Here is a 26,604-nt window from a genome sequence, read left to right as displayed (position 1 = left end):
AACCCGTGTCCCCTTTATCAGCAGGCGGACTCTCAACCACTGCGCCACCAGGGAAGCCCTAGAGTAGGTAAATTTTTAAAAGTCAGAACCAGGGACTTCCCCGGCCGTCCAGTGATTAGGACTCTGCGCTTCCACCGCAGGGGGCACAAGTTCAATCCCTGGTTAGGGAACTAAGATCCTGCGTGCCGCACGGCAGCAAAAAATTAAATAAGCACATAAATAAATGTCAGAACCAATTAAGCCAGTTATAAATGGATGGCATTTAAATATATATATTAGAATAAGTTTCAAGCCATGCAAAGTTCACCAAAACAATTTTTATTTCCAGTGTTTAATTGGGTATGCACACAGGCATGACACAGGTTTGGATCCATTAAGTCCTCATGCAGAATTATATTCTTCTCCATAAAGAAGCCAGTTCCAGCCAGGTCACTATCTACACACCTATGTTACAACATTTATATCAAATCTGGTATCTGAAGAAAAGATACACATATAATATGTTCATTTAAGTTACGTATTTTACAGAAAGATTAAAAATTCAAGTCACACAAAACTCAAAAACTGTATTAAAAGTTTGAATAGAAAACTCAGAGATCCACCTGGAATGACTAGAGAATGGAAGTTCTGTATCTACCTGTGTTAAAACTGGTAAATGTGATGAAATTTGTTACCAATAAAACGCATTTGTTTACTCAGTGTAAGTTATCTAATTTTAACAACATGGCACCCTAAAAACCAAATGTATTTTTATGATGAGGCACTTTTGTTAGTGATGAAACCAAAAGAACACATTGGCTGCATACTAATGCCAGCTATTTTCTTCAGTAATGTTGGGTGTATGCACTATGTGGTGAGTCGCAACAAATAACCTTGCTCATTTGTATACAACTATCCAATATATTTTTAAATATATATATATGTTCTTCTGGCTGTAGTAATGCACTGTAAAGCTATTTCACAGTGCAAAGTGATGAAACCAGCCCAAATGAAGGCTGCATAATAACAATTCTGGTACAAGAAAATATTTACAGAGTTATGGAACGTGTAACAGTAGCTTTTATTCGCTGGAGTGGACGTGCCCCCAGTTTAAAGACAGGGATGGAACTGTGCTTTGTTGCCTGGGGTTTCGGACAGTTGATGAGGTTGGGCCGTCGCTGCAGAACTGGCGTTTTGGCTCGTGTTCTGGAAGCTTTCTCCATTGATTTGGTCAGGTGGCTGTGGTGGTGTGGAAAGAGGGGGCCTGTTAGTTGAAGCCAGGGTGCTGGGAGAACTGTCTGCATCGGACTGAGAAGACAGGGCTGGGTCCGTGGTGGGTATTTCTAATGCGCTCAGGCTCTGGGGCTGGGGGTCCCCCGCGTCCCCTCTGCTCAGGTCAGCCGTACTGGTGCGTAGCCGCTCCCTGGCCAGCCAGTCTGAGATGGACAGGTCCTGGGCTGAGCATTTGGGCTTCAACCGTGTCACAGCTGAAAGTTCGGATTCTCTGTCCCCACTCTGCTCCTGCGCTTTCCAGAAATTCAAAACACTGATTTCAGTAGCATCCCTGTGCCCTCCCAGCGTGTGTCTGCGTTTGATGTTTTTCCTTTTGGCAGGATCGGCGTTGGTTTTTTGATTTCCTACTCCAAACATGTCATCTGCCGGTGCTTTGGGCCTCAGTTTTAACCGATCAGCTATTTTCGTTTTCCAGGTGGGCTCCTGTTTCTCGGATTCGCTTCTGGCTGGTGGTGTCAGTAAACTCCCCGTCGATTTTCCTTTTTTCATCACCTCGAACACTTTCGTGATGGAAGGGGCTTCTTTCTCATTCTTGGCATCTCCTAGAGCCGCGCTGTCTGACTTGAATCTGGCGGATTTTTTCCTGGACAGAGTGTCACACTCAATCAGCTTATGGGAACTGAAGAGCTGTCTCCGGCTCTCTAAACTCGGTGTTAAACTCCCCTCCGTACAGCTGACTTCACTGCCTTCGGAGTCCCGCCGGCTCGTCTTCGTGGCCTCGTGCAGTTTTCCACGGAGGAGCCTCTCGGAGGCCAGCGCGGCGGGGAAGACGGGGAAGTCGCTCTCGCTGTCCGTCTCCACCGGCCGCCCCTCGCTGACCAGCTCGCTCCTCTCGTCGTCGGCGTCGTCGCCCCTGCTCTCGGCCACCGACTGCACTTCGGGGCTCAGCCGGCTGGAGTCGAGGCCGGTCACGGAGGGGGCGGGCGACGTCGCCGAGCAGTCGGCGGTGATGGTGCCGACACTGACCAGAAACTCGCCGACTCTGGGTTCGGGGCTGGTGGATTTCTTGGTGGAAAACCTCGCCAGAGCGCCGGAATCGGGCCCCGTCTCGTCCGGGTGGGAGGCCTTCTGGGCCGCGAGGGCTCTGGGGCCCTCTTTCAGGATGGCCAGGCGACAGCTCGGGGTGGGCGACCTGCTCTGCGTGGCGCCCTGGGGGGCCGGGGGCTCTGCGCCCTCCCCGCGCAGGGCTCGCTGATCAGCTCTGGCCGCGCTGCCGTCCTTCTTCGCGGGATTTTCTTTGCAAGCCACGGTCCTTTGTTTCCTGCCCGGTGTCTCGCTCTCTTTTTTGGGCGCTTCTTTAATATCGTTGTGACCCTGCTCTGCGTTTTCTTTCTTAAAAAACACATTGTCCAGTTCGTCTTCCGAGCTGCTGGGCTGTGCTTTTTCTTTTGGTTTCTTCCTCTTGCGACTGGCGGCCGCGAAGATGGACGACACAAGCAGGTCCCTGCTATACTGATCTTTTCCGGATCCCCAAGAACCCTGGGGAGCAGAGACACGAGACTTTGAACATAAGAACGTTATTGAGTTCACTTTCTGAAAAGGTCCCCCCCACCCCGCACCAATATTTCTTTTGCTTTCTTTTTTTGTGTGATTTCCATTGCTTTGGTGATTATTTTTTATTTTATTTTTTAACTGAAATATAGTTGATTTACAATGTTGTGCCCATCTGTGCTGTACAGCAAAGTGACTCGGTTATACACATAGAGACATTCTTTTTTTTCACATTCTTTTCCATGATGGCTTAGCACAGGAGATTGAATATAGTTCCCTGTGCTGTACAGCAGGACCTTGTTGTTTATCCATCCTCTATATAACATTGAATCGTTTGCATCCGCTCATCCCAAACTCCCACTCCTTCCCTCCCCCTCCCCCAAGTATTTCTTAACCACTAAAGCTAAATAATAACAGGGTGTAGTTTTTACACCCCCTTTTAACTTGTACCTAAGACAACTTCTTATTTTTAATCTGTCCCATTTCTTGCCTGGTGGTATTTATCTGCCATGTCACAGCTGACATACACCTGTCTTTCAGGGACACCTTCTGTGCTTGGGGCCCCCTCGCACTCCTATTCTTCTTGACTTCCCTCCATCTACAGACCGTCCCTGCTTCTGCTACCCTCAGAGGGTCCTCAGGTTCCTTCCTCTGGAACACGGGTCTCATAAAGAGTCAATATTCTGACTGAGCAGAATATAATATTCTGACATTGGTTAAAATTTTATGACTAACTTCAATCTTCCAATTACAGCTATCACATGATACAGATACTGTATCAGATAAGCTGATTAAGATAAGGGAGCTCCTGGGTTCTCATTAGTTCAGGCAGGCTCGATCTGCAGAGACTCGCCTTAGGTAAATCAAGTTGGCACTGTCTTCACTGATCTCAAGTAACAACCAAATCATGAAGTTCAAAAAACATAAGGTCAATTAAAGATCTGAAATCCTTACCATAGAAACACTGCAGTGCCCTGTACTGAGAAAGTGGCAGTGCGGCCAATTGGCTTTGTCAGCTACGCCTAATAGGTTCTTGATGATGACTGTTTAAGTGTTCATAATGTACCTACAGGCTAAGTAAATTCAGGCCGGGGAGGGCGCGATGTCAATAAACACTAGCTGGTGTAACACACACCATTTAAGTCAAGCAGGCAGGCAGGAAGTATGCAGAGTAACAGAAACTGAGTGATAGTTTCTCTGTTGTCATAAAAATCTTAGACAAGCTAGAACTACTATACTGAAGACTTGAAAATTACAGTAAAAATTCAGGCTTTTGTATTAGAAAGGATTCACCAAAATGAAATCACAGATTGATGGAACTTTGTTTTTATAAGTTATAAAGGATTTTATAATTATACAGGACCTTTCTAAGGGTTATTCACATTTAACACATTCTGTTGAAGACCGTAGGGGATGATGGCTGTGACTGAGCCCTGAATTAGAAGACCTGGTGTTCCTTCCCTAGCTTGCTGTGTATGACACTGAGCAAGTGATTCACTTTTAAACACCTCAACTTCATTGTTGATTTAAGTGAGAAGAAATTAGATTATACTATCTTTAAGATTCCCAATGGTTCCCTTTAAAATTCGATGTTTCTGTGATCACTATGTGTTGGAGCAAATGACTATATTATTTTACAACTGAAAAAAATTGTTACAAAGGATTATATCATTTGGACATCCATTATATTATAGGTGTAATACAAACACCACCATAATTTACTTAAGATGAAGAGACTGCTATAACCACAGGTTAAGAAATATGCATCTAGTAAGAGGAAAGGAGGGAATTGCAAACAGGTATGAAATCTAAAACCTAAAAATCTAAATCTAAAATCTTATATTCTGGCAAAAAGAGGTGGGAAACTGTTCCAAAGTAAAGAAGTCTAAGGAGACATGACAACATAACGCAAGGGGCGATCCTTGAGTGCATCCTATATACAGGAAAAGAAAAAACAACACACATTATTGGGACAACTGGCGAAATTTGTGTAAAAACTGTACATTAGAAATAATAATGCATTGTACTCATGTGAACTACCAGAATACAATAATTATGCTGGCATTACATAGAAGAATCCCCTTGTTCTTCGGAGATGCACACTGAAGCATTTAGGGGCAAAGTGTTACCATGTCTATATGTTAACTCTCAAAGGACTCAGAAAAAAAAAATTACATATATATCAAGATTTACCAACTGATAAATCTAGGGCAAAAGGTTTGGGTGCTATTTTACAATTTTTCAAAATGAAAAGTTGGGGTAAAAAGATGGTAAAAATCACAATATAAGTGATAGCAAATGACAGATCATTCAATATTTTATGATATTTTCTGCAAGAAATTCAATTCTAATTTAGTCATATGTGATCCCATTATGTTTAGAAATGATATGTAATGATACGTATGTCTCATTTCCAAATAGAACATCTGAACAAATTTATTGACAATTCTACTTGCTACAGTCTCAGAGGAGCAAAGCTGGCACAAACTGAATTAATGAAGGACTTTCGAACTGAATGTCTTAAAAACTACTAAAAAGGGTACTCTGGTGGTGGTGTCAACAGAACACAAATTATGTAAACAAAAATTGATTATAAAAACAAAATTAGGGACTTCCCCGGTAGTGCGGTGGTTAAGAATCCGCCTGCCAATGCAGGGGAACACGGGTTTGAGCCCTGGTCCAGGAAGATCCCACATGCCGCAGTGCAACTAAGCCCGTGCGCCACAACTACTGAGCCTGCGCTCTAGAGCCCGCGAGCCACAACTACTGAGGCCCGTGTGCCTAGAGGCCGTGCTCTGCAATGAGAAGCCACCACAATGAGAAGCCCGCGCACCGCAACGAAGAGTAGCCCCCGCTCGCAGCAACTAGAGAAAGCCCGCAAGCAGCAACGAAGACCCAGTGCAGCCATAAATAAATAAATAAATTTATTAAAAACAAAACAAAACAAAAAAAACAAAATGAATGATCTTGTTGAAAAGAAGGCAAGAATATATATTTTCATAAAAAATGTATAATAATAATAAAGTCTATATTACTACTGAAATGTTTACAGAATGAAATAAAATGTTTGGGATTTGCTTCCAAATAGTCCCGAGGGACTTCCCTGGTGGTCCAGTAGTTAAGACTCTGAGCTTCTACTGTAGGGGACACAGGTCCCATCCCTGGTAGGGGAACTAAGATCCCACCTGCTGCGAGGCCAAAAAAAAGACCAAAAAAACCAAAAGTCACGAAGAGGAGGAAAGTGGGTGGGCGCATATGAGACAAACTTGGTCATGTGTTAATTGTTGAGCGTGGATAATAAGGGCTCATTATATTATTCTCTCTGCTTTTGCATATGTTAGAAAATTTTCACATTAAGAATGAGGGGGTAAATGCCTACTTCTTTGAATTATGCTAAACTACACTGAGATAAATCCAACACCCCACCTCACCATCCAGTATTCCTCTATCATATTCTATTTTAAGCATTCATTTTTCCCTTTATAAGACTCTGCTGGTCTGTCATCAGACACAGAGGGCGCATCTGCATACCAAGCCACAAAGCAATTCCCCTCTGAAATATTCCAAACTGTACAAAACAATTTACCTTAGATTTTGTTGAGTCACTAGTAGCTGAATCTGTGAGAAGTTAAAGAAAACATGGTCAGTATTGGTCAGATTCTTTACTGCTTTCAACAAACAACGCAAAACTTATGGAAAAGACAGGCACAGAACAAAATGTGAAAGCAAAACTCAAAAACAAGAGAACACAGTGGATAGTCAGAGCTCACAAAGATGCAGGCTGCACCACAGAAAGCCACCGCCATGAAAGGATGCTGTGAATTGTAGGCAGAATCAGCTCAATGATAGGGATGGCAAAGGAGCCCTGTACTAAACGAAACAGAAACACTAGTGTTTATTAAATGTGCTAAGCGTTCAATCTAGCAATAAAGCAGCTTGAAGACCTTTGGAAGAACTGCACTATGTACCACATCCTGTATCTGAAACTGATACACAATGTAGAACGTTTAGGATTGTTGGCTGCCCTCGCTACAAATTGAGATGCTCAGACTCAGTGTATTTATGTTGATTTTTGTCAGACTGTCAATGTTAAATTTTAGAAGCATATACTGTGTGCGTAAGGATGCATTAGGATAACCCTGCTTCTAGGTCACTTTGATGTTACGTTAAATCATGCTGATCTCTGTGCTTTGGACCCTGGTTTCACATCTGTGCAGTCAGGGATCCTTTAGACTAGTTAAATTGCTACCAGTTTTCCAATTATTTATTAACAAATGCTATTATGGAAATGGAAAAATGGAGAGCATCATTTTACTGTCTGGCAAAAAACTCAGATTATACAAGTATAAAGAGGGTAGGAAGGGGCTAGCACTCTTCAGGACAACACCAATTTGGAAATTTTCTCTTTCAACTTCAGGGAAATGGATTTTCAGAATTAATGAGCTGAGCCCCATGCCACGCCCCTTTCAACACATGGCTCAATGCTTTATGACTTTAAGAACTGGTAGACCATACCATGCTATTTCTCCTCACGGTCTGCTTCAGAAATAACAAGAAACAGCAGAAAAACCTTTAAGAAAGTAGTAGTGATCTGTTTACAATAATCGTAAGCGAAAATGTACACCACAGATCAACTCGGTTTGCATTTACAGGAATCGGGGGTTTCTGCAGACAAGGCAGCTACAGTGTGGACAGCAGTCCTCCTTCTTCCTACAGTTCCAGCTGTCCATCAGGGACACCACGGAATCCACTAGCGACATGACCGTGTGATAGACTCCTCCCATCTCGCCTGTGCAACATCAGTATAGATTTGCCTGTGTCAGTAAGTGCTGGAAAGAAAACCCTTTAGGACTAAAACAAGAACTAGAGACAAAGGGAGAACATGGTGTAAAACATGCTAGGTTAGTGCAACAGTTTGGCAGGAGAAAATTTGCATCGAAAGAGCCTATTAGAACTGATACTTCACCGAACATGAGGGTGGCAATAGAAGACAGAAGAAAATGTCAAAGAAATTGACTTTTACGGTGACCTCTGTAGTGACAAGATAATATACTGCATTTATGGGAATGGTGCCCATGAGCATTTTACGTATTTAATTGGCTGCCTTTTCAACAGAACGTCCAGCTCAAGAGTAAGAACTACTCATACAGTCTAGACCATACTTTCTGCCATCACAGCAACCACATACTCAGTAGCGTGTATCTGTTTTACCTTGTGATGACTATTACATGGAAACTGTGAATTAAAAAAAAAAGAACAAAACAGTGGTTTGCATGCTCATTTTCCCTCATATTTCCTTTCTGACAAGCATTACAACTCCATGCACTGCCAATGGCATTACAGTCACTGGAAGATAATTCAGATCAATCAGAAGAGGAAGATTACATTATTTTTATTAGTGGAAAGGGAAAAAAAGAAGAGGAAAAGGAAAAAAAATCATAGTGAATTGTTACTTATGATTGATTTGCTCTTTCATGTTATAAGAATTTAGCTTTTAACCTAGAGATCAATACTGCCCAGGCAAGAGTTACCTGATACATCTCCAGGGGAGACGCCTGTCCTTCCAATGTTGGTGAGTAAATGATCTATGTTTGGCACTGGCTGGGAGTCTACTGTGTTTTCCTCCTGCACTGTTGTCTATGGTTAATAAACAAAGATCTCTTCATCATCTCTTCAAAGATACTTTCTTTAAAATTCAAACAACATTTAGTAAAAGACACATTACTGAGTGGAGGACATATGCTTAATTTTTTACATTATTTGCATATAATTAATTACCAAATAAGTATCATACTTGGATTTTCATTAGATCAGAAACTGAGGCGCTATAGACCTGCTTTCGGGGTGCAAAGCAGACAATAGCATACAAAGCAGGAAGGTGACACAGTTGTAGGATCAGGATCTTGTGTGTCCCAAATGAGAAGAACAGAGTACAAACGCTGACGGACAATACTTACAAGAGGTTCTTCAGCACCTTCTTCTGTGAAAAACCAGTCATGCTAAAATTTAAAATAAAAAAGGTGAAAAAGAGAAATTAAATAACCCCCTACAGAGATCTATATTTTGGAGGATAGCACAGAAAAAAAGGTAATTCTCTTAGGAAAAAAAAAAAAAAGTATAACCAAATTCTGCCCTACCAACTATCAGCTGCTCATGAAAAAGAATGTTCTCGATGAGCCGAAGCCTGGACTTACGTGCTGGATAAGCGTCTCTACGATCTTGTACTGGTCTGGCATGTGAGTGACCATGTGCGTCATGTTATCTTCAGAGGTCCTCACGAGAGTTGGACCAAACACTATGGCTAGGTTTCTGGGTTCCATCTGCAACAGAGGATGATATTAGAAAATATCACAACTTTTCTTAAGAAAGTAGGCTTAAATTCCCATTGCATGTTTGGCATTTTACTTCTGAAAGACTCTTTTGATGAAAAATAATTCAAAGAATGGTTGACTGATGTGTGTAAAAAAAAATAATGCTTTTTCTTGCTTTAATGACAACATACAATACTTAATTGGCATTTGTCTTTTCCAGGAAGTCTTTGATTGAAAACAATTGATCTGGTTCAAAACTAGTATTACGGGAATTCCCTGGCAGTCCAGTGGTTAGGGCTCCACACTTCCACGGCAGGGGGTACAGGTTCCATCCCTGGTCAGGGAACTAAGATCCCACAAGCCGTGCACCTCAGCCAAAAATAAGTATTAATAAAGCTGGATCAACTGACAAAAATATTAAAATCAAAGGGAATAAAACTTGCAAAAGAATAGGGAAAACCTCTCCCCTCAAAAACTAAACAAATGGAAAGAGATACATAAAAATTTCCAAATTTGCCTGAGTACATTAAGATCATGAATATGTAAAAACTAATGTCTGAAAATATTCTTTTGATAAAAATTTTACTTCAACCAAGACTTCCAAAGCTTCTTGCTTATCCTTGTACCAATGAACACCTCAGTATTACATGCCTGTATGTTTTTATGTTTCCTTCCATGATAGTTTGTACTCCTGTTTAAGTACCTGATTGTCAAAGGTGCGAACCTTTTGTTTTTCTTTGTTGTATCTTATAAGTATCTGGTGTAATTTTTTGACCTTAGGATTTGATTAAAATATTAAATAACCAATCCCAAAAACATACTAGAGGGTAAAAAACCATTGTGGAACTCAAAAAAAAAAAAAAAATCAAACTGGTCTTGGGATCCACACCAAAAATTTAGTTTCCATCCATCACCAGACAGTTGATCCCCCTTACCCTTTCACCCTCCCCTGCACCCCTGCCCCTTCCCCTCTGGTAACCACTACTCTGTTCTCTGTATCTATGTGTTGTTTTTGTTTGGTTTGTTCATTTATTTTGTGTGTGTGTGTTTTTTTTTTACTCCATGTGAGTAAAATCATACAATATTCATCCAAAAGATATTTCTTTAAACCAATCAGGAAAAGCTACACGTGAACAGACTACTAGATAATACGATGGAATAATAAATTTTGTTGTGTTTGATAAAGGTAATATGGTGGTATGAAAACAAAACCAAAACAATTTATCTGCTAAATCTAAATGAAACAAAACAAAAAAAGAAAATGTCTGTTGTTTTTCACTGTATACCATTTGATACATTTTTACTGTTGTTTGTGCAAATATTGCCCGTTCAAAATATTAATATACAGTTGAAAAATAAAAGAAGTAAAATTTCTGACTTTTTCATTTTTCTTGCTGGATAAACATAAAAGAAAATGTCTTGAAAAAACAACAATTCTTATTTTGGGGATCTTTTGCTTTTAAGAGTGATCTTTAGCGGGACGTGATCACCAGTATGATGTATTTTAGAGCTTCTGTTTAATTATAACCTATTTTTGACTATTTCGCATGAAGCAGTGAAGTACATCTTTTCAACTAAAGCCACTGAAAGTACATCTCTTCAACAAACAGTTTACACACCTTATTTTTTTCTGAATTTTCTGCCACTGTCTTCAGATGAGCCGAAAGAAACTTGAGTGTTTCATAATGATGTTCGGGCAAATCATGAATCTGAAACATATTATTTTCATGATGGATTTAAATGCTGAACTTTTGTTGTACCTCCAAAAATATAAAATAATACCTACTAGTCTTTTTAATGTTTTCAGACGATCTAGAGGATCTTCCTTACGATTGGCTTCAATAAAGTCGGCATATTTATCTGACAACAGTAAGAACAAAAAAAAAACAAATTCATCTTAAATTGTTTAGGTGAGCTGTAATCTAGTTTCCCTTTAAGGTTCAATTTCAAACCACAATTAAAAAGAAAAAAATAGTAGGGAAGACCCCAAATAGCCTTTGAAATGTTGTCCTAAAACTACTATAGGGGCTTCCCTGGTGGCACAGTGGTTAAGAATCCACCTGCCAATGCAGGGGACACGGGTTCGAGCCCTGGTCCAGGAAGATCCCACAGGCCACGGAGCAACCAAGCCCGCGGGCCACAGCTACTGAGTCTGCGCTCTAGAGCCCATGAACCACAACTACTAAGCCCGTGTGCCACAACTACTGAAGCCCGCGTGCCTAGAGCCCGTGCTCTGCAACAAGAGAAGCCACCACAATGAGAAGCCCGCGCACCGCAACGAAGAGTAGCCCCTGCTCGCTGCAACTAGAGAAAGCCTGCGCAGCAACGAAGACCCAACGCAGCCAAAAATAAATTTATAAAAAATAAAATAAAATAAAACTACTATAGTTTTTAATGATTCCTCTAGGCCTTATCAAACAAAGGAAATTCCCTAAAATGTGAGTTCTCTGAGGGTACAGCCTGTATTTACACAGTCTGTCCACTTTCTCTCCCCGCACTGCAACATCTACTACAAGGTCTTATCTAAGTCAAATAGTTGGCTTGGCTGAAAAAATGCATTTCTACTAATTGTACCTTATTATGCCTGAAGGCTTTTCACTGAGAACAATAATAACATATTTTCAACTCAGCTGTAAACGTGAATGAACAGGATAATATATATTTTTATTGAACTTTAACAACGTTTTATAAACTGTTTTTCACTGAAATGTATGAGGAGGAAAGAAAAATCCAAATGACAAAAAATAGGACATGATTGTGCTTTGTATACAAGTAAGAACTAAACAAAACCTCCTGTTTCTTTTGACAAAAATATTTTCCCCTGGTTCAATTTAATATGCTGTGGTTTCCCAACAATGTAATGTTCAACTGTTGCATCTGTGTCTTTGGTGGGGTTAACTCACCATTTGTGAAAAGTGGTTCAGGGAGTTTTCTGAAGAAGGATTTTAGTAAACTGCTTATCACATTCAAATCTCGCCATTTCTAGGTATGCAAAACAAAAATACCGTATTTTTGTAGTCAATACCACAAAGGAAAAAAACACAGACCAGTTATTCAAATAGAAATACACAGACTTACATCGTCTTGTATATCAATATCAGCCATTCCCTTGTTGAGTTCCTCTTGCATACTTGAGATGGCTGCATTGTTTCCAGGAACTCTATAAATACCTGTATATTCAAGACCTCTTTCTTCAACTAATTTGCAACATATGTCAACTATTAATGGAATATACTGCAAAACAAGAAATAAACATTTTATTTAACACAGCATGAATGTTTATCTTCAGTTAGTAGATACATATCGTAGCTACAAGGCCCTTTTCATCCAAAAGGAAACAGTATATAAATTGCTGTTATTTGATACAGAGAAAATAAAGAATAGAAACATTGGAGAACTGAGAAGAGACAAAACCAGCAAGAGATAGTTGAGTCAGTGGAAAGAGAATGAATAGGTCAAGACTGAAAGAGGAGGCCCCACAGGGAGATAACAGTCTAAAGAAGAAACAAGAGCAAGTAGGGAGACTATGGCAACAGTTCAGTTGAATAAAAGAAGGGGGACAGGGGAAAAGAATAACATCCATCCACTCATGATATGAATCCTAACGTGGGCATTGTAAACACACACACACACATGCGCACACACACATGCACACGCACACACACACACGCACATTTACATTTATCACACTTTCTTAATCAGATTCTTGTTCCCATCCTTCTTTTAAAATGCTGAAAACAGAAACACACACGACTTGAAAATGACTTCTTACCGATAGTTTCAGATACATTCTTAGCCGTTGAATAATTATTCTATTTCAGAGTCAACACATTAGAAAAAAGCATTATAGATAAAATTACTCCATACACCCGTACAGGTCAGACATGCTTAGAGAAACTAAGGTCTGTTAAGAAGAGGAAAATACTCAACAGATGGACAGATACCCCCTGTGACCTGCACGGCTGTGTACTCGGGTCCTGTTATGACGACGGCTGAATTAATGGCTTTAGGAAATCTGGCGGGCTGGTGTCTTACCCGATTAGTATGAGCTGGTGGGCAGTCATCCAGTCTGACCCCGAACGTTCCTGTAGCAGTAGGCTTTTTTTCAAATGTCTTTCTCATAATACTTGGAATGCCTTTTCTCCATGTGCCTTTGTCTTTTGGGGGACTAGTGTCATCTTTTGATCGTTATTCAAAAGAAAATGACATGAAAAGAAAATAGAAACAAGAGTGTTTAAATCATGACTTTAAAGATCCTTTATCAATATTTATATAAATCAGAGTCCTGTACTATAAATAACATATCCTTTATGTATCAAACATATTCTATTCTATTCTATTCTCTTCCTGATATAGCACTCCTTTCAACCCTCCATATAATTTAGTACAAATCAATTCTGCTTCTTCACCCTTTGACAATCTGTACCATGATGTTCTTTAAAACAGTCAAGACGATAGAATTAATGTGACATCTTTATAGTGAGATTTTAGCAAAAGGAAACATAATGGTTTTATTTCAAAATGAAAGCATCTGGATCCTCTGCATTTATCCAATTGGTAGTTTTTGACATAAGATGTATGTGTTGTATTTTCCTTCACTTGATCTTTATTATAAGAACTGGTGTGTTGGGCTTCCCTGGTGGCGCAGTGGTTGAGAGTCCACCTGCCGAGGCAGGGGACACAGGTTCGTGCCCCGGTCGGGAAGATCCCACATGCCGTGGAGCGGCTGGGCCCGTGAGCCATGGCCACTGAGCCTGCGCGTCCGGAGCCTGTGCTCCGCGACTGGAGAGGCCACAACAGTGAGAGGTCCGCATACCGCAAAAAAAAAAAAAGAACTGGTGTCTTGGACCCCAGCTTAAGGGAAAGGCCCCACCAGCCTGGACCAGGCCCCCAGTGATCTCTCGGTTAGCTCACCCTGAGCTGAGGTCCGCAGAAAAGGCACAGAAAAACATGAAAACACCTTTAAAATCCCAATTTTATTAAAAAAAAAAAAAAAAAATTTTTAACTTAAGTACAGTTGATTTACTACAAACCCAATGTTAAATCCTAAATTTATCTAGGAATGCGGATGTCAGTACCTTTACTGAGAAGCTTCCTTTCTGACTCCTCCTTGGGGGAGTGTGGACTCTGAGTCCGAGGCTCTGCTTTAGCACCAAGCAGGGTCTGCCGGATGCTGAGACTCTGGCGAGGGGTCTTTGGCAACTGCTCTGCTTTGCTGCTGAAAGAAAGGAACGTTTCTGACCAAGTACGGATTTTACATCCCAGTTACCCTGCAGGCATGGTGGGATTCTCACCTCATCAGACTGTTGTATTCTTTTATTCTTCGACTAATCAGATCCCTGTTAGTAACTCCAGTGTCCTACAGAATAAATAGAAGGTAAAATTAGAAAGTCAATTCCAAACTCCCTAAATAAGGATCCTACTCTTTCTCGGGGGCAGGGGGGAGCTCTACACTGTACTACTTTGCTTATTCAATACAGACTCCATGGAGTTGTTTTAAAAGCTCTATTCAAATCATGACCTAACTTCACTAAGTGACAAACGTTCAAGGGCCTCTGCCACCGCCAAGAGTTTTCTGTTTACTTTCTGTACCCCAGCAACACCTGGACTAGTACCAGCAAGTAGCCAGTGTTCAAACTTACTGAACTGATCTGGCGTTTTCAATAAATGACTGGGAAGCAGTGAGCCAGTTTTTTCTCTCACTAATACCAGAAAGAATGATCAGCGTTTCAAAATAATACAGTTGGATAAAAGATGGAATACTGCCAAAATGTGTTAATGATTAATTGATAGGAACAGTGAGACTGAGGGTCAATTAGTATCAGAAGTGACAGTTATATTATCAGAAGAAAAAAGCTCAAACCTGGTTTTATTAACCTCAACAGGTTAACCTCAATAATATGCTACATGGAAAACTCAGAGTTGACCACAAGGAGATGATTTTTTTTTTCCCCTATTGGTTCCAATTATAAATTGACATGTGTTCGCAAGTATTTTTTTTACTTGTCTCGTTTTGGTCATAGTGAACGTTACAGTTTACAAAGAATACAGACTTTATAAATTCTCGAATTCAAATAGATTCTTCTCATTTACCAACTGAAAGAGGATATGGTTAAGATCTAGAATAAGACTGCTTGACAATTCTGAGCTATGTGACCCTGGGGAAATTACTTAACTTCTCTTTGCCACAAAGTTCCCTTATTTGAAACATGGTGATGATAATAAGAAGACACATTCATATGGCTGCTGAAATTAACTGACATAAAATGCTTAAAAGAGTGACTGCCATATGGTATATGCTCGGTGAATTATTACTTTCTTAGCTCTAAAACTTGGTGAAAACACCCGTGTCTCAGAATCAGATGGTAGTGATGATGCTATAATGGCTGACACGAAGTACATGTTCATGACCTACCAGGCACTGGGGTGCGTTCTTCATAAGCATCACTTCATTCAGTTTCTAAAAAAGCCCTATGTCTCAAAGCTGAAGTCATCTACTGCCCAGCAGGACACCTGGCATAGAGCAGGGGCTGATCAAACAGGAACTCCTTTGAACTGCTACTTAAAGCTGAAATCTACACCCAAGTTGTGATTCTCCCTGTTTACTTTGCCAAAACTCAGGTCTGGTGTCTCTTTATAGCGGTGGTTGTAGAAAAAGGGCTGTATTGATATGGATCTGGTATTCGTTGTTCACGACAAACAAGGTAGAGTGTAAACTGTCAGACGAGAAAAAGTACAGGCGTTTTCCTATGTTCTAAGTTTTCATGACTTGAATTGGATATAATGGAAATGACAGAATTCGAGAACATAATTTGCATAACTTCATGGTTAATGTAGGTGTTCCTGCATACTGTAATGGGAAAGTAGGGGGAAAGAACCTTGTGGGTTTTTTTTTTTTTGTCATAACAACGGGCACGCAAAGGAGAATAACGTCTAAGAAAAACTGCTGATGATATGAAAAAGGCACCCTTGAGCAAAATCTAGACTTAATCATTGCTGAATCTGCTCCGTAAAGTTTACAGTTATGTACACTTAAAAAAAAAATCTTGGGCTTCCCTGGTGGCATGGTGGTTGAGAGTCCACCTGCCGATGCTGGGGACACGGGTTCATGCCCTGGTCCTGGAAGATCCCACATGCCGCGGAGCGGCTGGGCCCGTGAGCCATGGCCGCTGAGCCTGCACGTCCGGAGCCTGTGCTCTGCAACGGGAGAGGCCACGACAGTGAGAGGCCCATGTACCGCAAAAAAAAAAAAAAAAAAAAACTTCACTTAAAAAAAAATCTTCACTACTGAAAGTTCTGCTATAAAAAATAACTTGATGGTTGTGAGTCAGAAACTCTCTTTATTAAAAAGAAAAAGTGGCTTATAACATGATTTCTGATACTACAAGTTTTCTTAGAAACCAATTACTGTATTATAGTAGGCTATATTATATTCTTGCCTGCATAATTTCATTAACAAGAATCATGCTATCAGGGCCTCTGCATTTACACAGCAATTTGTTTGGAGATGCATTTTCGCTGTAACTTAAGCCCACAACAACCCTGGTTTTGACACAAAGAAACAGATCTGGAATTATTCAGTCACAAAGGTAATGACCAGGACTAGGAACCTAGGTCTCTGCTCAGTGCTTCACTGCTTCCGAGAAGGTATGCAGAATGTATGAATAATCTGCTTTTCTAGGTCAGTAATGGTGATTTTCCCAATAAGTGAAAATAATATAATATAGGTACACTTGAGTTTTCCTTTTTTTTTGGCAGCACCGTGTGGATGGTGGAATCTTAGTTCCTCAGACAGGGATCGAACCTGTGCCCTTGGCAGTGGAAGCACAGAGTCCTAACCACTGAACTGCCAGGGAAGTCCCTGAATTTTCCTTCTGATCAACTATTTTTTTCTTTAATTAATTTATTTCATTTATTTATTTTTGGCTGAGTTGCGTCTTCATTGCTGCGTGCGGGCTTTCTCTAGTTGCTGCGAACGGGGGCTACTCTTCGTTGTGGTGCAGAGGCTTCTCACTACGGTGGCTTCTCTTGCTGTGGAGCACAGGCTCTAGGCACACGGGCTCAGTAGTTGTGGCTCACAGGCTCTAGAGCGCAGGCTCAGTAGCTGTGGTGCACGGGCCTGAGTTGCTCCGCGGCATGTGGGATCTTCCCGGACCAGGGCTCGAACCCGTGTCCCCTGCATTGGCAGGCGGATTCTTAACCACTGAGCCACCAGGGAAGCCCTGATCAACTATTTTTAAGCGAAGATAGCACGTTATGATTTTTTTTAAATGATGTATCAGATTCTTTCAGTCTCCTTTAAAAAGAAAATGTTGCGACAGCGTCGGTTTCATCAATGTCGTTTTGGACACTAACCTCCTCATTTAAGTTGCTGCTCTCCTGGATGCTCTTGATCCAGGCTAGCATGTCGTCCCTGTCTTCAGCCTGAAACAGGCACTCGCAGTCGGACGTGGTGAGTCGAAAGACATTTTTCCTCTTGGTCTCGCTGTAAGAGATGTCTATTAAGCAAGCGTTAACACTGATGGGCTGCTCCTCTTCAGACGGAGTCGTCTGTTCTCGTTTATCTTTGTACAGGTACAGCGAATGGCCCCGAAGTACAACATACATCTGCTTCCATGGTCGAATACTTCCACCAACTCGCTGGAGAACATGAGACAGATCAGGCATACTCAACACTTGGCTAAATCTTAGTGACAGGACACATGCATCTAGCAACACTGTTAACACGCTTAAATGTATACCCAATGTGGCAGGTGCCTGCTTTACGTCAATATGTATTTGTTAGGGCAGGAAAGACAAAAAGTGTGGAACGTAAACCAAGTTGGGTAATGTATTCCTATCACAATCAGGCGCAATGAAATCTCAACTTTAATTGGGTTGAGAAAATAAAATGAACAAAGTTAATTAGGATAAAGCGAGTGTAGCAAAATATATAAAAAATGCTAAGGGAATAGAAAATAAGGAAAAAGTCAGTCAGAAAACTCCTCTGAGTGAAAGCAAGGCTTAAGACAAGTCTTAGATCATGCAAATGACAAACACTGAAAAAAACTAATCCCAAAAGGATATGCAGACGTAATGAATTTAGTTAACAAAACTGATCAACTTTATACGGTCAAGCAACAACATGCAAGATGGGTTTTCTAAAAAAAATTTGATACTCTTTTGACAGTATTAAAGTTTTCTTATAAGTTAAGCTACAGAAATATTGTACAAAATTTTCTGGTGAAGTTTTTCTTATATTGTTATCTACTTAATGAAGCATATATTGATATTGATATTCATTTAAATACCTCTATATTTATAAAATAAGGGGAAACAATAAAATTATTATAAAGGCAACTTGAAACTCTGCAAGCCAGAAGGAAGTGGCAGGACATGTTTAAAGTGATGAAAGGGAAAAACCTACAACCAAGATTACTCTACTCAGCAAGGATCTCATTCAGATTTGACGGAAAAATTAAAACCTTTACAGACAAGCAGAAGTTAAGAGAATTCGGCACCACCAAATCATCTCTACAACAAATGCTAAAGGAACTTCTCTAGGCAGGAAACACAAGAGAAGGCAAAGACTTACAATAACAAACCCAAAACAATTAAGAAAATGGTAATAGGAACATACATATCGATAACTACCTTAAATGTAAATGGATTAAATGCTCCAACTAAAAGACATAGACTGGCTGAATGAATACAAAAACAATATCCGTATATATGTTGTGTACAAGAGACCCACTTCAGACCTAGGTACACATACAGACTGAAAGTGAGGGGGTGGAAAAAGATATTCCATGCAAATGGAAATCAAAAGAAAGCTGGAGTAGCAACTCTTATATCAGACAAAATACACTTTAAAATAAAGACTATTACAAGAAACAAAGAAGGATACTACATGCTGATCAGGGGATCTATCCAAGAATACTATATAACAATTATAAATATTTATGCACGCAACATAGGAGCACCTCAATACGTAAGGCAAATGCTAACAGCCATAAAAGGGGAAACTGACAGTAACACAATCATAGTAGGGGACTTTAACACCCCACTTTCACCAATGGACAGATCATCCAAAATGAAAAAAATTAAGGAAACAAAAGCTTTAAATGATACATTAAACAAGATGGACTTAACTGGTATTTACAGGACATTCCATCCAAAAACAGCAGATTATACTTTTTTCTCCAGTGCTCATGGAACATTCTTGGGTCACAAATCAAGCCTTGGTAAATTTAAGAAAATTGAAATCGTACCAAGAATCTGTTCCAACCACAACGCTATGAGACTAGATATCAATTACAGGAAAAAATCTGTAAAAAATACAAACACACAGAGGCTAAAAAATACACTACTAAATAACCAAGAGATCACTGAAGAAATCAAAGAGGAAATCAAAAAATACCTAAAAACAAATGAAAATGAAAACACGACGACCCAAAACCTATGGGACGCAGCAAAAGCAGTCCTAAGAGTGAAGTTTATAGCAATACAATCTTACCTCAAGAAACAAGAAACATCTCAAATAAAAAACCTAAACTTACACCTAAAGGAATTAGAGAAAGAAGAACAAAAAAACTGCATAGTTAGCAGAAGAAAAGAAATCATAAAGATCAGATCAGAAATAAATGAAAAAGAAACGAAGGAAATGATAGCAAATATCAATAAAACTAAAAGCTGGTTCTTTGAGAAGATAAACAAAACTGATAAACCATTAGCCAGACTCATCAAGAAAAACAGGGAGAAGACTCAAATCAACAGAATTAGAAATGATAAAGCAGAATTAACAACTGACACTGCAGAAATACAAAGGATCATGAGAGATTACTACAAACAACTATATGCCAATAAAATGGACAACCTGGAAGAAACGGACAACTTCTTAAAAAAGCACAACCATCCGAGACTGAACCAGGAAAAAGTAGAAAATATGAACAGACGAATCACAAGCACTGAAATTGAACTGTGATTAAAAATCTTCCAACAAACAAAAGCCCAGGACCAGATGGCTTCACAGGCAAATTCTATTAAAGATTTAGAGAAGAGCTAACACCTATCCTTCTCAGACTATTCCAAAATATAGCAGAGGGAGGAACACTGCCAAACTCATTCTATGAGGCCACCATCACCCTGATACCAAAACCAAAGATGTCACAAAAAAAGAAAACTACAGGCCAATATCACCGATGAACATAGATGCAAAAATCCTCAGCAAAATACTAGCAAACAGAATCCAACAGCACATTAAAAGGATCATACACCATGATCAAACGGAGTTTATCCCAGGGATGCAAGGATTCTTCAATATATGCAAATCAATCAATGTGATAAACAATATTAACAGATTGAAGGAGAAAAACCATATGATCATCTCAATAGATGCAGAAAAAACTTCTGACAAAATTCAACATCCATTTATGATAAAAAAAAAACCCTCCAGAAAGCAGGCATAGAGGGAACTTACCTCAACATAATAAAGGCTATATATGGCAAATCCACAGCCAACATCGTTCTCGATGTTGAAACACCAAAACCATTTCCACTAAGATCAAGAACAAGACAAGGTTGCCCACTCTCACCACTATTATTCAACATAGTTTTGGAAGTTTTAGCCACAGCAATAAGAGAAGAAAAAGAAATAAAAGGAATCCAAATCGGAAAAGAAGAAGTAAAGCTGTCACTGTTTGCAGATGACATGATACTACATGATCATGATACTACATGATACAGAAATCTCTTGCATTCCTATACACCAATGATGAAAAATCTGAAAGAGATATCAAGGAAACACTCCCATTTACCATTGAAAAAAAATAATAAAATACCTAGGAATAAACCTACCTAAGGAGACAAAAGACCTGTATGTAGAAAACTGTAAGACACTGATGAAAGAAATTAAAGATGATACAAACAGATGGAGAGATATACCATATTCTTGGATTGGAAGAATCAACATTGTGAAAATGACTACAGTACCCAAAGCAATCTACAGATTCAGTGCAATCCCTATCAAACTACCAATGGCATTTTCCCCAGAACTAGAACAAAAAATTCCACAATTTGTATGGAAACACGAAAGACACCGAATAGCCAAAGCAATTTTGTGAAGGAAAAACGGAGCTGGAGGAATCAGGCTCCCTGACTTCAGACTATACTACAAAGCTACAGTAATCAAGACAGTATGGTACTGGCACAAAAACAGAAATATAGATCAATGGAACAGGATAGAAAGCCCAGAGATAAACCCACGCCCATATGGTCACCTTATCTTTGATAAAGGATGCAAGAATATACAATGGGGAAAAGACACCCTCTTTAAGAAGTGGTGCTGGGAAAAGTGGACAGCTACATGAAAAGAATGAAATTAAAGCACTCCCTAACACCATACACAAAAATAAACTCAAACTGTATTAAAGACCTAAATGTAAGGCCAGACACTATAAAATTCTTAGAGGAAAACATAGGTAGAACACTCCATGACATAAATCACAGCAAGATCCTTTTTGATCCACCTCCTAGAGAAATGGAAATAAAAACAAAAATAAACAAATGGGACCTAATGAAACTTAAAAACTTTTGCACAGCAAAGGGAACCATAAACAAGATGAAAAGAGAATCCTCAGAATGGGAGAAAACATTTACAAACGAAGCCACTGACAACAGATTCATCTCCAAAATATACAAGCAGCTCAATATCAAAAAACACAAACAACCCAGTCCAAAAATGGGCAGAAGACCTAAATAGATATTTCTCCAGAGAACATATACAGATTGTCAACAAACACATGAAAGGATGCTCAACATCACTAATCATTAGAGAAATGCAAATCAAAACTACAATGAGGTTTCACCTCACACCAGTCAGAATGGTCATCAAAAAATCTACAAACAATAAATGCTGGAGAGTGTGTGGAGAAAAGGGAACCCTCTTGCACTGTTGGTGGGAATGTAAATTGATACAGCCACTGTGGAGAACAGTATGGAGGTTCCTTAAAAAACTACAAATAGAACTACCATATGACACAGCAATCCCACTACTGGGCATATACCCTGAGGAGACCATAATTCAAAAAGAGTCATGTACCACAATGTTCACTGCAGCTCTATTTACAATAGCCAGGACATGGAAGCAACCTAAGTGTCCACTGACAGATGAATGGATGAAGAAGATGTGGCACATATATACAGTGGAATATTATTCAGCCATAAAAAGAAATGAAACTGAGTTATTTGTAGTGAGGTGGATGGACCTAGAGACTGTCATACAGAGTGAAGCAAGTCTTGAAGAGAAAAACAAATACCGTATGCTAACACATATATCTGGAATCTTAAAAAAAAAAAAAAAGTGGTTCTGATGAATGGACTTGAGGACATGAGGAGGGGGAAGGGTAAGCTGGGACGAAGTGAGAGAGTGGCATGGACATATATACACTACCAAATGTAAAATAGATAGCTAGTGGGAAGCAGCCGCATAGCACAGGGACATCAGCTCGGTGCTTCGTGACCACCTAGAGGGGGGGATAGGGAGGGTGGGAGGGAGATGCAAGAGGGAGGAGATATGGGGATATATGTACATGTATAGCTGATTTACTTTGTTATACAGCAGAAACTAACACACCATTGTAAAGGAATTATACTCCAATAAAGATGTTAAAAAAAAAAAAACTCAAAAAAAAAAAAAAAATAAAGGCAACTTGAGTAAACTGGGAGATACTGAATAAAAATTTTTAAATTATTAATATGGAGAACTGCTGGTCCCTAAAGTACTATTCTGTAATAATCCATGGGTAATAAACTACTTAATAAGAAAATCAGAGTTCCTTCTTAAATACTCCCACGTCTCTTTTACATTGACAAGACGCAAGACAACATATTCCATATGTAATTGATATAAAGGATGAAAAAGGTATAAAATTAAATCTCTGATTAGAATTTGTAAAAATAACTTTTCCTTTATGTAGAGAAAGATGCTTATAAACGTTTTCCACTCTTTATTCTGGCTATTTTACCGTTTTATGTATAGAGACTTAATGCTTTACTTTTCAGGGCCTGCATTTCACACGCTCACAGTAGCTGAGAAAACACACTACCTTGCCCCTATCAGTGACAAGTGGCCTGAAATGAAGCCACCCTTCCTTGGCAGCATCGCTGAAAACCTCTGAGGAAGAATCTTTCCGGGATCCAGAATCTTCTGATGACTTTTGGCTGTCTGTGATCTATAGAAAAGGCCAAAGAAAACATAGCAAATGTCAGCTTTTTTCTTTATAAGTATTTGCATGTTGAAATTGTTTTGCTGAAAAAGTCTTTTACTAAATCTTCGAAATGAAAGGCTATTTTTGAAAAACCCTAACTTTATCAATTACATTAGAAAAATTTCTGGTTTTGCTTTTTAAAAAAATGGGTATCCATCATTTTTAAAGTCCCCTGAAGGAATTTTTTTAACCACTAAAAAATAATAGAAATAGTATAATTTACCTACTCTCAAGAGCTCACATTTTAGTGGGAAAAGGCAAAGAAGAAAGAAAAATAAAACAAGAAAATGATCAGATTGTGATTAGTGCCATTCGGAGAATGAAACAGGGAGATGCAATAAGGAACAACAGAGCAGCAGCTATTAACTGGTGGTGCTGAGGTGAGACCTCTCTGCAGAAAGAACATGTGAGATGAAATTTGGAGAAAACATTTTAAAAAGAGGCAACCACGAAAGATCAGGGGAAAGAAAAATTCAGGGAGAATATATAGCTACTGAATGTACGTTCATTGTTATCATTTTTTTTTTGGCCACATCAAGGCATGTGGGATCTTAGCTCCCCAACCAGGGATTGAACCCGTGACCCCTGCAATGGAAGCGCAGAGTCCTAACCAATGGACCCTGAGGGCATTCCCTCACTGTTATCATTTTAAATGTTCACTTTTCCACGGAAGTAAGAGAAACAGCTAGTTATAGATTGTTCAGGGTACTTCAGGCTGTGGCAGGAGTGTGCGGCAGGCCATGAAGTGATGAATCAGAGGAGTAACATCATCTGATCATACAGCTGAAAGGTTGCTCTGCTTGCTACCTGGAGAACGGATTTGAAAGGGACAACCATGAAAGGAGGTGGTACTGTGGGAATCCAGGTGAGGGACGGTGGCAGCTGGGACTAAAGTAGCGAAAGTGAAGACAGAGAGGAAGGTATAAGTTCAGGGTATGTTCTGGAGGTAGAGCGGACGGTACTTGAAAGGGAAAAGAAAAAACAAGCTTCATTCCTAGACCTGGTGCTTGAACAAGTGGGTAAATTGAAGCGGACTTAGACAGATGAGGGAAAAGGAGGGATACACATGTCTGGGGGGGTCCCTGAGGTCTACTTAGTCATGGAAACCTTGAACTGCTTGTTAAACGTCCAAATGGTGATGGTGCAGGGCAGGAGCCCACATGAGCCTCAGTTTGGGGAAGAGGTCAAGGCTGGCAATATACACTCGGGGAGATCTCTGGGTAGGAGCACCAAGGAAATGACGGTAGGTGGAGAGGAAAGGGGAGTCAGAACCAGCTCTAGACTTTCCAACATTTTAAATATTACACAGAGGCAGAAATGGAAACCAGCGGAAGAAAGTGTTTCAGGAAGCAAGTGGGAAATTACGCTGGATACTCCTGAAAGGTCAAGTAAGTGAAAAACCCAAGCAGCCAGTTGTTCTGGAACCTGAGTGTCACTGGTAACCTTGGCCTGAACAGTGTCATTCTGATGCGTGTGGGGTGAGAAAGACGTGATGTGGGAAAGTAGAAACTACCAACAATTTTTTTCCCAAAGAATTTTGCTATGAAAAATGGAAGAGTAAATTGGAGCAGTAAACAGAGGGGTACGTGGATTCGAGGAAGGTTTTTCTTTTAAATACAGGAAATCATAGAACATGCTTCTATGTGATGGTGACTAAGCCAATGGAAAGAGTGATTATGCAGAAGAGACAGGGGTCTTGAGAAAGTGAAAAGTGATGGAATCCAAAGCAGAAACGTGGGTGTTTGTGCTTAATAGGATAATGTGCCACGTAAAAAGATACTTATTAAGATAAGAGTAAGGAAGGCAGAAAGTGTGGGTATAAATGAAGGTCCTGGTATTTTTGGAGAAGGTAAAATAAGGAAATTCCTGTCTAACAGCTTTTATTGTTTCACTGAGGGAAAGGCATGAGGGAAGGATAGACAAGAGAGGACAGGGCGGATCGTATTGGGGGGAATTGGGGGGAGGCAGGAAATAATAATGTTGAGGATAGAAAAAAAAAACATACTGCTGGGCAGTTAAATATTTGTCCGTAAACTTACAAAATAAGAAAAATCAGCACAATGTGTGTAAACTGCTGTATATTTGATGAATGTGTTTAGAAATCACAACTTAGAGTGATATTTTCCAAATGCACTTGAAAGTTATAGAATAGGAGGTTATGATATTTAAATATGAAATACCTAATGGATAAAAGAAATAATTCTCTATGAAGAGCTAAAGTAAATTCAGGTAAATAGAAACATTTATCATTTACCGATATTTTAAAAATACTGAATACCTACCTTGATTCCCTTCAGGCTAGATACATGCTTAAAGGACCTGTTGGAAAAGAAGTCTATCAATATTTGCAGTAAATGCATAAAAATACCTTAAAGATGTAAAAGTAATTTGACTATTACAACTACCCTTTCATTAATAAGCTGACATTTCATCGTTACCATGTTAAATAATCAGAGTTTGATGCAAATGAGGAAAAACAGCTAGTTTTATAAGTACCTAAACTTTATAAGTACTTAAACTTTCTATTCCATGATAGAAGTTTTCTTAAACTGTAAGTTAAAACCATCTCTGAATAAAAGGTGAGATTTTCTTATCCTTTTTTTTTTTGTATCAAGGAAAAAGCTACTCAGACTAAACACTGGCCGTTATGTTATTATTTACCCACAGGTGTGATGCTCTATTAAGGATTTCCACACTGTCAATAATGACTGGCCAGTGGTCACCATCAGCGGTCAGATAGAGACAGGCACTTCCACACTTGTCCAGCTTGTGGACACGGCGGCAGCAAGTGCATTGTCAGGGCTGGTCATGGCCGCCACTCTTCCCTCTGACCATATTCTGGATGTTTCAGTACAGAGAACAGCAGCTGACACTGAATAAGCTTAGGGCTTCAGAGGACAGGTCCACATTAATTATTCAAAAACAATTTAACCTTATGGGACAAAGTTGTTTTCTTGTTGTTTTAATTCCAAGTTCATTAAGGAACTTAGGATTTTAAGGTGTGATCGAAGATGGTGCTGTCCTCTCCTCTCAGAGCCCCCCACCCCCACAACAAGGCAACCAGAAATAGATATGCAAACTCATCTTCAACAACATCAGGAGACGCCTGTAATCTGAACTACACCATATGAAGAAGTGGGGTTAAATGCAGTGAAGTAAAAAGTGGATACGGGGAGAGAGGGCGCCAGTGCTTACACGTCTCCAACAAAACTGCAGAGCACTGTTTTCTGAGAGATCAAAACCAAGCTTTCCTTGTTGGAACAACAGGAAAGGGGGTACCAGTG

At 39.7% G+C, this 26,604-nt stretch overlaps 1 protein-coding gene across 9 annotated transcripts in view; it reads right to left on the bottom strand.

Moving 5' to 3' along the window:
* Window positions 1–302: 302 nt before the first annotated feature.
* Window positions 303–26,604, bottom strand: part of ARHGAP21 (Rho GTPase activating protein 21) — a 168,567-nt gene continuing 142,265 nt past the window's right edge. For 7 of the 9 annotated variants that reach the window (XM_049705364.1, XM_033407881.2, XM_033407883.2 and 4 more), the window contains 15 exons: window positions 25,603–25,639; window positions 23,159–23,284; window positions 17,430–17,714; window positions 14,369–14,433; window positions 14,153–14,292; window positions 13,110–13,252; window positions 12,153–12,308; window positions 11,978–12,056; window positions 10,861–10,934; window positions 10,694–10,783; window positions 8,958–9,083; window positions 8,721–8,762; window positions 8,295–8,400; window positions 6,350–6,381; window positions 303–2,751 (listed from right to left, as the gene is read on the bottom strand). In XM_049705364.1, the coding sequence (XP_049561321.1) occupies window positions 1,090–2,751; window positions 6,350–6,381; window positions 8,295–8,400; window positions 8,721–8,762; window positions 8,958–9,083; window positions 10,694–10,783; window positions 10,861–10,934; window positions 11,978–12,056; window positions 12,153–12,308; window positions 13,110–13,252; window positions 14,153–14,292; window positions 14,369–14,433; window positions 17,430–17,714; window positions 23,159–23,284; window positions 25,603–25,639 (3,163 nt within the window). In that variant the 3' untranslated portion in view covers window positions 303–1,089. The remainder of the gene's footprint in view (window positions 2,752–6,349; window positions 6,382–8,294; window positions 8,401–8,720; window positions 8,763–8,957; window positions 9,084–10,693; window positions 10,784–10,860; window positions 10,935–11,977; window positions 12,057–12,152; window positions 12,309–13,109; window positions 13,253–14,152; window positions 14,293–14,368; window positions 14,434–17,429; window positions 17,715–23,158; window positions 23,285–25,602; window positions 25,640–26,604) is intronic. The other 2 variants (XM_012537147.3, XM_033407884.2) reach the window with 1 other exon arrangement.

This window comes from Orcinus orca, chromosome 2 (genome assembly GCF_937001465.1).
Source record: "Orcinus orca chromosome 2, mOrcOrc1.1, whole genome shotgun sequence".
Classification (NCBI taxonomy): Eukaryota; Metazoa; Chordata; class Mammalia; order Artiodactyla; family Delphinidae; genus Orcinus; species Orcinus orca.
Note: the sequence above shows the minus strand (reverse complement) of the source record. Positions and strands in the feature narration are given on the sequence as shown.